This window comes from Amblyomma americanum, chromosome 9 (genome assembly GCF_052857255.1).
Source record: "Amblyomma americanum isolate KBUSLIRL-KWMA chromosome 9, ASM5285725v1, whole genome shotgun sequence".
NCBI lineage: Eukaryota > Metazoa > Arthropoda > Arachnida > Ixodida > Ixodidae > Amblyomma > Amblyomma americanum.
In genome coordinates this window covers 111,494,214-111,509,381 of record NC_135505.1, presented here as the reverse complement: position 1 = coordinate 111,509,381, position 15,168 = coordinate 111,494,214, and the positions used below count along the sequence as shown (strand labels likewise).

General features: G+C 45.6%; 1 protein-coding gene across 3 annotated transcripts in view; it reads right to left on the bottom strand.

Moving 5' to 3' along the window:
- Nucleotides 1-1,543: 1,543 nt before the first annotated feature.
- su(f) (cleavage stimulation factor subunit su(f)) overlaps nt 1,544-15,168 on the bottom strand; it is a 57,326-nt gene continuing 43,701 nt past the window's right edge. For all 3 annotated transcript variants that reach the window (XM_077636881.1, XM_077636880.1, XM_077636882.1), the window contains 9 exons: nt 15,001-15,103; nt 14,110-14,179; nt 12,934-13,030; nt 10,604-10,708; nt 9,871-10,015; nt 9,336-9,430; nt 7,483-7,546; nt 5,576-5,835; nt 1,544-2,459 (listed from right to left, as the gene is read on the bottom strand). In XM_077636881.1, coding sequence (XP_077493007.1) covers nt 2,448-2,459; nt 5,576-5,835; nt 7,483-7,546; nt 9,336-9,430; nt 9,871-10,015; nt 10,604-10,708; nt 12,934-13,030; nt 14,110-14,179; nt 15,001-15,103 — 951 coding nt within the window. In that variant the 3' untranslated portion in view covers nt 1,544-2,447. The remainder of the gene's footprint in view (nt 2,460-5,575; nt 5,836-7,482; nt 7,547-9,335; nt 9,431-9,870; nt 10,016-10,603; nt 10,709-12,933; nt 13,031-14,109; nt 14,180-15,000; nt 15,104-15,168) is intronic.

Sequence of the window (15,168 nt, the reverse complement as noted above, 5' to 3'; positions counted from 1 at the left end):
ACGGGAGCGCCACCTGTCCCGTCTGTTCTCCGCTAGGTAGTTACACGCAGTGACCGAACGCTCCAAGAGTCCTACCTTGGACGATTAACAACTGGACGCCCCACTCCAGTTGTAACCTACACAGTGCTGTGCGCGTGTGTGATTTAATTCCTCTTAAATGAACTAATCACGCGCACAACCTGGACACATTACTTATTGTGTAAATAGTTTGTACATATTACTTCTCCCCCTGTCCTCTATTCCTGTCCCCTCACTTTTTTCATTTCATTTCTCCATTCTGCCTGCTGTCCTTTACTTCCGCTGCCCCAGCTCAGGTGCTTCAGTATCGATGGCAGATGCCGGGGCTAGCAAAAATCTTTTCCTTCCTTTTTACTATTATTTTTAATAAAACCACTACTACTACCTCGTAGGTTACGCGGAATTCTGCGGAACCGCAGAGGGTCTCTCCGGGATCCGGCCAGCGTCGTGAGCGGTTGGAGCCGCACGCTCTCGTCACCTTCCGCGGCAGGCGCACGGAGATCCGTTGTGCCTTGCCGCTGGACTTCTGGTTCCAGGCAGCGAAGCGAGCGCAGCAAACGCACGCTCTTGTCCCCTTCCCCAGCAAATCCTCGGGGATGGCTTTGCCCCAAGAATGCGGAGCACACGGGAAAACCTGGCCGCCATTGCCGGCACATACAAATGATAGCCGACGATAGTTCCGAAGTCGCGCCCCAGCCGGTAAGTCGGAAGTCCTTCTTACGTAACCTTCTATTTTCGAGGAATGCCTCGTTGATATTTTGTAGCTAGCTGGCCCGCTTTGTGTATTAATTGCAAGTGTAATAAATAACATACGAGTGTTCACGCTTTGTCGTCCCTTCCCTTTGTTCCCTCAAGCACGAACTCATCTGCGATTAGCGAGCAGGAACGCTGCATCCGCGGAGTGGGAGTGCGGTGGGGCGGTAGGCTTGTCCCCCGCCATATTTCCACACGCACTATGCTATGACCCAGTCGATCATGCCTAGTGTTAAACTGCAATACACTCTCGCGCTATGCACTGCACATTGTTGTGTTCACCAACTTCCAACTGCAGCGTGAACAGATCAGATCAGCTTAACCTCGATCAGAGCTTAACCCAAGTCTAATATCGTCGCCAGAAATGCAGACAACCCGGCAAAGCAAAACCATGTGCGAACCAGGCTAAACACATGCTTTCGCATGTCTGCTCTGTTTAGCTTTTTGTTAGAACCCTACCACTTTTTTTTTGTTGTGCCACTCGATTCAAACCAATTATATTGATAAAATTGAGTGAATTATATGCTAGCTGGAAGTGGATTGCGATAAGTTTTATCCTCGGAGATCTGTAAAGAAAAAGTACTTGACGTCCTTGCAATTTGTTTGTGGAATAGGCCGGTGGCAATGGTAACTGAATTCTTAGTGCTTTCTACTTTGTGAAAGCTCCATTTTCAGTGAAGGTAGGTGGTTTGACACGAAAATGCGGTAATCAATCACCTTCTATTTATATGTTGTGTATTTGAAGCCAAAAGAAGCCACAGCTGAAACAGCGTTTGCTCTCAGAATGTATCTTTATTTGAACAAAAATCAGAAAGGTGCACAATCACCAGACCAGAGCATAATGATTGAAAAAAGAAAAAAAAAAGAAAAGTGATTCCACAGTAACAACAAGCACTCTTCACGTCCTAGTAATGTGCACCAGCTGGGTAGGCAACAGCATTTAAAGGGGGCTTTATTCACCAACACAAAATGTGGGCAGCCCGACACGAAGTAAACATATATAACACATTTCTATTTACAAATGTAATGAATTTCGTTTCGCCTACAAGGCTTGAGATGGAATGAATGCAATGAAAACATCATGAGAAAGGCGCAGCATTTGGCGTGACAGCATCTACTTCGTAATAATGTTCCAACCATTCAATTCTTTCAGCCCATACGTCCTGGATTCATACTTATTATGAAATGCACAATATATTGTTATCACATGGCGTTTGTTTGCCGATGTCCCCCAATGTATTGTGATGCAACTTTGATCGCATTACACTGCAGCTACTGTGACTAGTCGCATGACACGGTGGAATAGACATGCAAACATGATGATGTAAACTGCAGCCACGACAAATGCGATGCCTTCCTTTCAAGCTGATTTTTTTTTCCCCCCACCTTTTTTCACATACGTTTAGCCGCTCACAAGTGCATCCACTTGTGCCGCAAAACGTGCCTGTTTTGGCGATGACATGATTTGAACCATGAGCACAGCATATGGTAGGTCCCTTGGTGCGTGGAAGCAAGGCAACATAAAATAGGAACAGGGAGGGTAGGGTGGCGGGGGAGCAGGGTGCCGACAGTCCTGTTCTCTGTCCAGAGTCCCCCAACGACACACAAAAGTCTTGACCGTGTGCCACCACCTGCACCGCTCCCTCAACACCGTCAAAAGTCTCAGCCCCCGCGCTCTAAAACATGAGCTGCGGAAAAGAAAACGGGGGAAGAAGAGACGCACCTTTAAAAAGCTACACACACTTGGAACGAAAAATGCAATCGCTCGCAACATCAAAAAGGATGAAGGAAAATATGACAGGATGAGTTGACGTAAATATGGGAGCTTTATCTCTTCTTTCGGACTTGTATACCTTCATAATCTTTCCCTCGTCACATGAGAATGAATACTCACAAGTCAATGAACTCTCTCCAGAGGATAACGAAACATGCCTTCAACAGAACAGTCAAGTTGGCGTAAATTTCCTCTATTTCAACTGTCCTCAGTGCCTGGCATTAGCGTGCGAAGATAATAGGTTAAAAGCCATTTAGGCTTTCCAGCAATGCTCTAAAAATATTTAGCAAGCAGCCCAAAAACGAGCTGGACTCAAAATAGGAGTCGATCATTCGATAAATATCCTGACGTGCTGAACAAAGTGCAAAGCAATATACATTGCACTTTTTAAGTTAGTCATAATTTACATGCTAAGAACCGAGAGAAAAAGGCACAAAACTCACAATGAAGGAAGCTGTAAAAAATCTACTTTAACAACAAGAAATTTATCATTACTGTAAAATCAGGTCGATAGAGCGCTTAGCCCAAATGTCATTGCAATTCCACACGTTACCATATATGGCCCCGATTTTTTTCAAAGCCTGCCATACACTCTTAGCAACGAGTCTCGAACATCAAAAACCTTCCCTGAAAATCCAGCACAGAGCTAAACTTCAGCATGCAGGCAAAAGCACGTTCGCAGAAATTTCACCAACATGCAAGAGAAGCACGGTGAGAAAAAAATATATACAAAAAACATCAAATGCGCAAAACCGAACAACTGTAAATATCCGTACACAATACACGAAGGAGATAAAGAAATAAAAGACTACTTTTACAAAAGAAGGGAATTAAAAAGGGAGAGCTTCGTACAGGCATTGGTAAAAATGCCGCCAGCATAGTAGCTAGGTATTTACAAAATGCGCACAATGCAAGACCTGAATAACAGGTTCCCAAGGACATCAAGGCGGCTACATGCACACCATCATTCCAGGCACACCAAAAGCAGTTTCCCTGGCAATGGTCAGTCCCAATTAAGACCTTCATGCTTCCGACCAAAGACATTAGGTTGAAGTCTCACAATTGCACATTCATTTGTTTTGTCAATGTTAACGCCGTTTTGCCATTTCTTTTGCGTCCTGCTTTTCACTGAAGTAAAACACAATATGCTCATTCATCAACTGTCGAGGGCTTAGGGCAGCATTCTCCAGGTTAGCTCCTGACGTGCTCGAAAGAAAAGGGACAGCCAGCTGTCAGGTTCTTTTTTTTAATCCCCTAATAACTGTAGAAGCAGAGCGAGTTGGATGAAAAGATACAAAGACATGTTACAAGGGATCGTAGCGTGTCTTCATATCTTTTGTTCCTTGTGATTTTCCAGGCTGTTTAGCATAATGGACCTAATAACTGTGCACAGGGACTCAGGAACAATAGAGCTAGAGAAGTGCATGTGACTCATGATACCACTGTGCAACTAGCCTTTCAATGTGTCACCCTCCAAAAAGCCAAAAATGAAACTGTTGGCAGGGAAACAGTGGCGTAATGATTGATCTAACGCACACTGGAGCACATCTTTTTAAGTTCTGCCATTCCGAAGGCCCTGCAAATTAATACATAACCAAAAAAAGAAAAAAGAACCTGATGATTTGGTGCCCCAATTCTTCGATACATAACATCTAAACAATGTGTGAGATGCGAGACCTGGCACCATTAAAGGGCATGTCGCTTAAACAGACAGTTAGCAAATTAGAAATCGAGGCCATTTCATGCGGACAGTTAGTGTACACACTCACATGAGTCCCCTAGACATTAAACACACGAAAGCATGTACCACACACATATACAACTGAGATACACATCTGTGAACGTGACGGTGCGAAGAATAAAATGGTGAATGTTGCCACGAAAAATTCTCCCAACTATCAGCCACGTGGCATGAGCAAATCTAGCCATGCTGGTTTGCCAATAACTGTGTGTTGTCAAGGATGGTTCTGTGGATTTGTCTAAATAGCCAAGATGCCCGCATTTTTGGTATTCGCGAAATCCACCAAAAACAGCATGCACCCGTGGACTAATGGATTAGCCACTTTATTTCGCCTCATTACCACTTTGTGGCATCCAGATGCAGCACACAAGTTCTCACAACTTAGGCTTATAGTCATGACGCTGATAAGTTGCGACACTTATGGAGCATCGGCAAACAGGTTCTTCTCCCAGACTTCTGCACCAGCAAGAAGTCAGTGCTGAACCTGACACACAGTGAACCACAGTGAACCTTACACAGCCAAATTTGGGCATGCCTGCCAGCTTAGGTTCCTGCCAAGTAAACCCGTAGACAAAAGTGAACAGAGCACACTGTAGTGTTCCAACATGGTGAAAACTGAAAGATCTGTCTAACTCATGGGCAATACCACTACTGCCATGCTTTTGCATGAGCCCAAGCGACCTTATGGTTTCTGCCAGGACAGGTGTTCCGACGAAGTCAGAGCAGGAAAACGCATCGAGCTTACTCTTGCCAATTTGCAAATAGCCCTAGCACGCCCATGTACAGCACAGAAGTGGTTCGCTCCCCGACTGCCGTGACAATTTTGTTGGCGGGTGGATACGGGGTGGAGACAATCTTTGTGCCAAGCATGCACCACCACACAATCAGTAGTTCAAGAAAGAATGGCCGAGCTAAGACAACAACAGTGGTTTTAAAACAAATGCAGTCGGGAGCACGCCATCTCGATGTTTTGTGTGCACAGGTGCGGACTTAAGCAAACAGAGCACTCTGTTCTGTTCCAAGTGCAGTCACACTGGTCCCAGCAGATATCGAGAATCATAGTGTGCCATGAGAAACAGCACCAGAGAACACTACCAGCCTGTACATGCTATGACTCCCAATTTTGTTTGGGAAAAGCGTAAATAAAGCTAGAAGGCCATAGCGTGCTCCCTTTACCCATGTCTGCAGGTGCACATATAAACAGCCATAGTACACCTGTACAGGTGTATACAGCACAGCAACAAATGGCGACACACGACACACACTATCAACCCTCGCTTTCAGCGCACCTTTTTCTGTTGCCGTGACCTGTAGATGTCGTGAGCGGGCGGTGCGAGCCCACCATCTTCCTCTTCACTTTCATCACCGATGGCATTGCCGGGGTTGGTGCCACCGGCACCACCGGCGCCACCTGGGATGCCGCCGTCACTACGGTGCTTGCGTTTGACACCTCCACCAGGGTTGTTGCCTGACAGTGGACCGCCCATTAGACTGTGTTCGAAGAGTTTGATGTGCTCTTTGGAGAGACCGTTCTCACTTGGCCTGGGTGCTGCACAGAGGCAGGAAGGTCGAGAGATTAAGACAGGAAGAAGAGAATATGTAGTTCACAGATTTACACCTGGCACCAAAAGTTTATGGAGCAAACGAGTTAGTTGTGGAAAAAAAAGTTTGATTTCACTGTAGGCTGGTCAGCCAGTAAATGACCACTGAACTGCGAAATCACCGACAGACACACCACGGGCCACCCGTGTCAATGTCAGGCTATGTAATGTGGCAGTAAGAATTCTTTTTTCTGTGCACTGGTCTATCACGGTGCTCTGCACACTTACAATATACTACGCCTGGCAACAGCTTTTCTTGGCAATGAAGTGTAGGCCGCAGGGGCAAGTGGCGCCATCTATGGAAGTTCCTCATAACTGATGTACTTAGGAAATTTGTTCTAATCAGGAAAACTGCTTTCTCCTTGGCTTTCAACATTGAAAAGTTGGCAGTTGTGTTAGAAATATGCTTTAAATAATGGTTATTGACAAAATAGAATGTTATAAGAGAAAAAAAAGAACTGCAAGCAAGGTGATATTTGGCGAGTAGGTGATAGGTGTGTTTCAGCTCCGTAGCTTACGCTCCACAACCAGAAAAAGTTGTCGTGCCTGACGAGTACAAGTTAACAAATGAAAAGGTCAAAATAAATGAGACAGCATCTCTGTCTTCATCCCAAGGACACAGGTTGTGGAGAAAAATTTTTCGGTATGAAGCAAATTATGTAGGTGGCCTTGTAGGAATGACATGCTGCAATGTCAAGTACTCGTCAGTACCAGACATTGGCATTGGTTTGCACAGTCAAAAGTTTCTATTTATGACAACCTTATGCCACCTGCCTACTGAAAATCTCAAGAAAATAGTTCATAAAAAAATTTTCACAGCTATGCACTAACAGACTGCTAATAAAGGTGAAGCCTTTCATAGCAGGCACAGCCAAATAGCCAAGTAGCAACGATAACTCAGTAATCTGCAACTGTTTGATGCCAGCATTAGACGTGCCAGGTACGCATCGAGCTGCTAACATTGGCTGTTATGCCTGCTGATAAGTGAAAACTATGCTGCGTAAATCTTTTGAGATGTTCAGGATAACAAAGATATAATGGCATAAACATGATGTTACAGCAAATGGCACCACACACTGTCGCAATGTGCAAATGACATTTGAAATAAAGGCCAACACATTTAATGACCTCAACTTTATTCGCTGGGTGGAACATATCTTCAAAAACAGCAAACTATCATTGATGTTCTGCATAAAAAAAAAATTCTGGGAATCATCTTCCCCAAGACAAAAAGCTAAATCTCCCCAAACAAAAAAGAAAAGCCTAGAAAAAAAGCTAGAACCAATTAAAAAAGCAGCTGCTCCCAATTACCTCTAAAATAACCAGCTTTTCATTTTTTTTTTTTTTGTGCTGAGCATGAAGATCAAACTCCGCAACAGTATTATCTGCAGCTTCATTTCCCGGTAAGTAGACTAGAGCACGCTGAAGGAGAAAAGGTAAGTCTAAATTTGAAAATTCAAGCACAGAAGGAAACAGTGGAAATCAAAATAAAATAAAGTAGTCTGTCTTTTTTGAGGTAACAATGCAAGAGCCACCTCTAGACCAAACTTCAAGAGGCAACACCCAGGCTGATAAATGCGGCTGAGATGACTCACGTTTCTCTGGCAGGTTCAGGTTCCTAAAGAACTCCATCATGTCGTCAACTGCTACAAAGGGGCCCTGTATCACAACGTAGACAAGAAAATGCAATCAGTCTCTAAAAATTCAATGGGTTTCATGCCTCATTGCCGTGCTTATGGACCACGAGATACCGTAGCAGAGGGCTCCAGATTAATTTCGACTGCCCGGTGGCTCTTAACATCCGCTGACATCACACAGCACACAGGTTTTTTGCGGTATCAAAGTCGCTGACTACAGTATTATCCTTCAGTAATTGTAACCGTTAATTATTAATCATGCAGCAATAATTTTCCAATAACAATAAGCAATACAGTGCATGTCAAACAGGCAAAAAATTATAAAGTAGTTCTATATAGCCGAAATTCGTAATAAAAAATTTCATCAAAAACACAAGCAATAGAGGAGCAATTTAGTCATTGAAGGGACAGCAACTCAGGCAATCCTTACAACAAAAATAGAGAGGCCTGTTTCTAGGTTTTAGCAGCGTTTAGAAAGCACTCGTGGCAATTCTAAAAGCCACAAAATATCGAGCGTAGTTAGGCTGGCTTCTCCACACAGCCCTGCAAGAACACAGCAGCAGCAGGTTAAGTGCCAACTGGGTGGCTTCCCCGCATCACAGCCATGTTGCGTGGAATAGGTGCATCAGAGTGAAAGCTTATCGTCGTTTTCACCACATCCACGACCGCTGACGTGAGTGCAGGATGGCAGCTGTAAGCCTACAAACCGTCCACGCCACTATTTCCAAGCACTGCTGATGGGTGCAAGAGGAATGAATGCGTGCTGACTGCCGGACTACAAGCCTGCATGCCACTGTAATTGTCGTACAGCTGTTCGCGAGAGCGAGATAAAAGCAGGGAGCGCTGGCGCGAACGCATGCCGCACCACCACCAGTCACATGTGTAATGTGGCCTGCCGTCCAAATGGGCACCGCTTGGCACTGGGGAGTCCAGTATATTCGTTTTATGGCCATCCGCGTTCAATATATAAAGAAAAATTGCACGTCTGGTAAAAATATTGATACGTGCCACTGTAGAAGAAGTAGAAGCTCCCGCATTTGTAGAAAAAGAAGATGGTCCTCTCTCGCTCGCACGCTCGAACCACTTAGGAACCGTGGCAGTTTTATGTGTCTTCTCCGGAGGTTCTCCTTCGAATTGCTCATAACAATATTTACAAAAGGTTAGATATAGTCGACAAAAATTGGCTGTGGTTCAACCTGGCTGAACGTAGTAAGACGAGCCAAACGCTCGGCTACACCCGGTCTTTGCCAGACAGCCACTTTCTTTTTATTTTGTCCCTCTCCACTCCGAGCACGTGGTTCGGCGAGCGATGGCACAGGTGTTACCCTAGGCGAGGGAGGCAGCAGCAGGGAGCAAGTGCAGCTACCGCATGGCAGCGGGCGAGGCACGTAGTCTGACATCACAGCCGCACCTCCGTCACTCCTCCCGATTGAATGTCATTGTCAAGCAGTTTTGACCCCGAGTTTTGCATGCGGAGAGTAGAGCTTTTCACTCTAAAAAGGTAACACCCGTGTTTGTTACATCGAGGTCACAGGATATGGCGACTTGACTTCTAACCCAATGTTTCAGCTTCAACCACTGGGCTACTCTTGAATCACAATTTTGACGTCACACAGTATCTAAAACTCAAGCTAGCTATGTCCTCTCACCAGAAATTTGGTCTCAAAGACCAAACTGCCAGCATTCTGTCACACAGTCAGGAGCAGGGGTGCGCCATCTAAAACAGTTCGTGCCACTGCCTAAATTATGTTGGCAGCACCCAACCAGGCCGAGCAATCGAGCAAACCAAAAGTGAGCCAGCGTTCGCTTACCGTGAAGCATGTGGGCGGTGGCAACCTCATCATCAGCTCCGATGCAGCAGGGGGTGGAGGGAACACACCACCTGCCACTAGGTGCGCCCCGGTCGCTGCAATTAACAACAGTGTCATGAATGAAACTGCTCCTGCTACCAAGACAGCTCTGTCACTGATATTCCAAAATGGTAATGAGATTATGCCTCCAAGTAGCCTTGACTGGTTTGACTATATGGAATCGACCGTGACATTACAGGAGTGCAATAAGAGGACTTGGTCAAAGGGGCAACTAGACAGATAAGCACTCATCTATGCCATCATGGTTGTCCTTTTCCTTCTTCGTATCTTTTTTTACGGCGTTTTATTATCAATTTATCAACCGTGCCACAAAAGGAAAAAAGAAATGACACCAACAGCGAGATGCAAACAATACAGAGCGTGCAAAACCAACGGGCACAACGAGGTACCACAGGGGGGGTGGAGGTGATAGTGTGGATAGAGAGAGAGAGAAGGGGAAGGGATAGGACGTGAAGCAGCAGAAGGAGCCACTCACGGACAATCTGCTTGGGCTTGAAGGGGATCATCTGTCCTGTGTCAGGGCGAGGGTACACGACACTCTGCTGGTCAGTCACATTCTCCTCGCGTACCTCCCGCTTTGACGCTGGCGCAGACACTGCCACTGGGAGGCGAACCACGTCCTGAATAGAAGAAGCGGAGGAGGAACAGAGGCGGGGATGGCATTGTTAGAACACCCCAACGTCAAAAGAGGAGGTGCTGGAAAAGGTCATCTCATACTGTACCCACCTGTACCTTGCGGCCCTGTTACGTTGCCAGTTATTTAGTTGTTATTTGTGCACATGTTTAATGTTACATATGCTTTTGATGAACTGCCTTTTCAGTTCGGAATCCAGAAAGCTGCAAGAACATTGCAGCAACTAAATTTTTAATTATACCATTTAATCTGTCATGATGGCTCAGCTGTTGCCGTGTTCAGGTACTCTGCACGAATCTGCACATTCAATCCCTGTTCCAGTGGCCACATTTCCAACAGCGGCAGAACAGAAAATGCCCTGGTGCTAATATTTCAGTCCACACTAAATGGTTTTACACACAACAGACACAGGTACTGCCATGCCCTTGCAGCAAAGTGGTAGTGGTTCCTTCCACAAAGAAATAAAATGCTTGCAACACATGCACCGACATCCAACATCATCCAACATCCAACAGAAGAAAGTTTCGTACAACAGAAGCTGGCACATGAACCAGAATAACAAACAGTGGCTGACCCTGTAGCCAAGGCACTTGAGCTCCTGTGGAGTGCACGGGTAGAGGTCCATGAACCGGTACCGGTCCACCAGCAGCGCAGTCTCCTTGCCCTCGAACTCCTTCAACTGGAACACATTAACAAGGCATTAACAGTCAAACGTCGTTACAGGAATAGGTGAAAAATCGTAAAAATAGTTCACTAAAGCTGAAATTCGTAATACAAAAGTTCATCAAAACGCACGCAAAAGCAGCGCAATTTCATCACTCAAGGGACGGCAACTCATGCTATCCTTACTGGAGACATGGGGAGGCCTTTTCTGAAGATTTAGCATCACATCAAAGGACCTCACGGCGATTATGGAGGCCGCACAAAAAAACCTAGCATCAGTTAAGTAGGCATCACAACAAAGCACCACCGTCAAGCAACGACTGCATAGCTAAGGTGGCTTCCTTGCATTATAGGTAGTGTAGCGTGAAAAATGGGATGTCAAAGCAGAAAGCATTGATATTTCCAGGGCGTTGTCGGAAGGTGCGAGAGGCGTGAATGCGTGCTGACCATTGGGCTAACAATTCTCGTTGTGGTATCTTGCGTGGTGCTGTTCGTGACTGCAACATAAAAACGCGAACCTGTGCTGAAAACGTTTGCCACAGCACCACCAGTCACCTGTGTTATGCAGCAATGCCCTTTGATATACAGTAGCCGACGGGTAATTCGGACTACAATAATTCGGACTTGTAGGATATTTCGGACCTCGATGAGGCGCCGTCAGTCACCCCGTAGAAGCACATACATATTCGCGACGGATATTTCAGACATCAAAAGTACGAAAGTTCGATTTTTCGGACTAATTTCAGTCGCCTGTGGGCCAAAATCGGCCATCTTATCGGCTTTTCACCGACGCAAAAGGTGCCATCTGGGATTGAGGTGGATTTGCGCTGCAGTTGGATTGGCTTGACATATTTTCGGTACCTCATTGTTGCCAGTAGAGGTCCCTGCGATCTCTGACACTTCGAGGTGGCAGCCGGATTGTCATCATCATCAACTTGTTTTTGTCCCCGACGTTGTCGCGGGCAGTTATCGCTTGTCCAATACGTTGAAAATTGGTTGTTGGGGGAAGGAAATTGTGCAGAGCTATCTTGCATCTCGGCCGGAAGGAATAAAGGAGGGACTGAGAGAAGAAAGCAAGAAAGAGGTGTTGTAATGGAGGGCTCCAGAATAATTTCGACCCCCTGGGGATCTTTCACATCGCACAGCACATGGGCGCCTTAGCGTTTCGTCTCCATTGAAACACGGCCACCGCGGTCGGGATCCAATCCGGGAACTCCGGATCAGTAGCCGAGCGCCCTAACCACTGAGCCACCACGGCGGGTCTCATATGTTTGCCATTCGTCATTTCGTCCCTTGGGTTTCTCTGACCACGTCGACCGAGTGGCGCTCAGTCTTCACAAAGTTACATCCGTTCGCCGTTTTGTGATCGCGTCCTGCGGTTCCGCCACTTTGAACGAAAAGTGCCTTGTCTTTGCGTGTGTTTGATAAGCGGTGTGGTGCATACTCAGGTTGTGGACAACATGGCCCCGCCGGGTCCATCAAAGAAGCGTGGGAAGTATTCCAACTAAATGCGGTGACCTTGCTGTCTAGCATGTAGAGTGAAAGCACAAATTTGGTGCAAATACAGGCACAAATCGTTGCCAGCAAGAGAAATTTGTCGCGAGGTAAAATCAGTGACATTTTTAAGCCGATTTCATCTCAATAAAGTGGTTTTGTTGTACTTCACGAATTTTTCGGACTGTTCGATTATTCGGACCATTTTCCTGGTCCCTTTGAGCCCGAAAAATCGGTCGGTGACTGTATCCATTTCATGGCTAACCTCGTTTGATATGTAACGTAAAAATTGCATGCGTTAGTTAAAAACAGTTGAGAAGAGTTCGCTTTTGCCAATAATGCATAAAATCTAAGTTCGTTACATCGAAGTTTGACTGTAATAATAAAAGACAATTTCCCATTTCGGACATCGCAAGGTGAAGAAAATCAGAAAAAGAACTTCAAAAAACTGAAGAGCAAGGCGAGGGTTTGAGAAGGTTATAAAAGGCAGCTATTATTTTTTTCTATCAGTTTGTTGGCAGTGCATCAATATATGTTTTCACACAATGCAAAAAGGCCTTTCTAGAACGTCAGCACTATGCTCCTGTGCGTCTGCTTTGTGTTCCTGGCTGAAAGCAGCATAATGGAAATGCACGATGGCATAAATGCAGCATGGCAAAAAGAAATAAAGAAAGCAAGAATTTATGCATACACGCTCATCTTGAAATCAGCCCTTCTCTGTAATTGCAGCGCTAAGTGCAGGCTCACCTTCTCAATGGCAGCCGCTCTCCGCTTCTCCACCTTGAGGATGCTCGAGAGGTCGCCAATGTTGGATTCGAATTCCAGGAACCGATTCCAGATCTCTCTGCACAAGAAAAACAGTCATCAAACACCAATTAGTCACGACGTGTGAAATCGAAACCTAGCACAGAATGCATGCAGCCTTAGTAGCGGTCCTTAAGGGTAACGAAGTGGATTCCAAGAGAAGGCAAGCGTAGCAGGGGGCGGCAGAAGGTTAGGTGGGCGGATGAGATTAAGAAGTTTGCAGGCAAAGGGTGGATGCAGCTGGAAAAGGACAGGGTTAATTGGAGAGACATGGGAAAGGCCTTTGCCCTGCAGTGGGTGTAATCAGGCTGATGATGATGATAAAATTATGACAGCCGGTGAGTTATGCTAAACTGACAGTAGCTTTTCATGTCCTGACCACAGGCTATGAAGAAAGCATTTGGCAAACCAAGAATCAGTACATACTTAGAAGGCCACTTCAGAGTAGAACCCTTCAATAGGAAAGTCACTAGGACCAGTAAAAAAAAAAAAAAATTTACAGGGTTGGTTTATGGCTTATGGGGGTTTAACGTCCCAAAGCGACTCAGGCTATGAGGGACGCGGTAGTGAAGGGCTCCGGAAATTTTGACCACCTGGGGTTCTTTAACGTGCACTGACATCCCAAAGTACACGGGCCTCTAGAATTGTTTGCACTTAAGTCTGCTCGTGAGCGGAAATGCGAAAGCCTTTCCCTTTCCTCTCTCCATTTTCATCTTTGTTTCTATTCTTTATTTTTTTTGTTTTCTGTATCCTTTTATTTTTCATTAATTTTTTCTTTCAATTTTTTCCCCAATGCGTTTGATTGACAGGTGGGGCGGACACTTGTACAGGTTTCCTCATGAGCCAAAAAAGGCTTTTGCCTTAAAATCTTTTCTGTATCAGTGTAAGACTGTATGTTGCTGATGATGTCATGGCTCTGAAGATGCCGTATGGTAATCCGACTATACTTACTAAACACAAAGTGTTGGTTTAGAAAAGAGACACTTAGAAATACCTTCTATCCTGCTCTTATCATCTTATTATGTTATTACTGATTTCGATTTTGTCCCAAGTCTTGTGGAGGGGCCTGAGGTTATTTCTCATATTGAAGGGAGGGGGATGATGATGATGCCAACTTACACCGACTTCTCCGGAGGCAAGGAGCCAGATGTAAGCACCCTCTCGAACAGAACCCGCGTGTTGTTGTCCTCTGTGAGGAGTGAACGAAAACAGGCACATTAACAACTCTGCGCCCAATCACACAAAGCCTCAACATGCACGTTCATGCTTGAATCACCACACAACACATAATAACCAATCAAGTCACAGGGCTCAGGCAGGTTGAATATACGAAACATTTTCAACAAGAAAGGTTAGGTTTGGTTTGATTTTATGGGCTTTTAACGTCCCAAAGTGACTCAGGTTATGAGGGACGCTGTAGTGGAGAGCTACGGATAAGTTTGACCACCTGGGGTTCTTTAATGTGCACTGATATCACGCAATGCACGGGCCTCTAGCATTTTGTCTCCATTGAAATGAGAACGCCACAGCCGGGATCGAACCCGTATCTTTTGGGTCAGCAGCCGAGCACTGTAACCACTGAACCACTGCGGTGGCGCACTCAACGAGAAAGGTTGCCTCCGCGACCGTTCAGTGTTTTACACTGTGGATCTCAGCCCAGGGTACTTAAATATTACGCACCACACCTCTCAAACAATACAGGCCTTTCTGCACTTTCATGAGGAGCTAGGCAATGGCAGACTCCAACCAGGCATATCAGGAGCTGGTGCCTTAGGCTCTAGACACTGGTGCAAAAAAGGCCTCAAACATTCAGGCAAGGATGTCTCTCAAGAGAGAGATAAGTTTATTAACAAGGAAAGAGAGAGAGAGGCTGCCATGAGTTATGGTTCCTTCACCCAGAAGGAGATGTACGATGGCTCACATTGGGACGGAAGAATGAATACAGGCAACAGACGCAGGGAAACAGACAACAGCATGCCCCTGAAAGGAGTAAACACGGCAAGCACCCACCATTGAGATGTGACAGGTAGTCAACATATGCCATGATATAGTCCGAATTGTCCCCATATTTCTTGAGGCCCAGCTCGAAAATCTTGAAGGCCACCGTTTTCTCCTACGAAAGGAAAAGGAAAGAAATTGTCAGTCCAATGCTGCCAGAAAAAACCATATTTACACGTA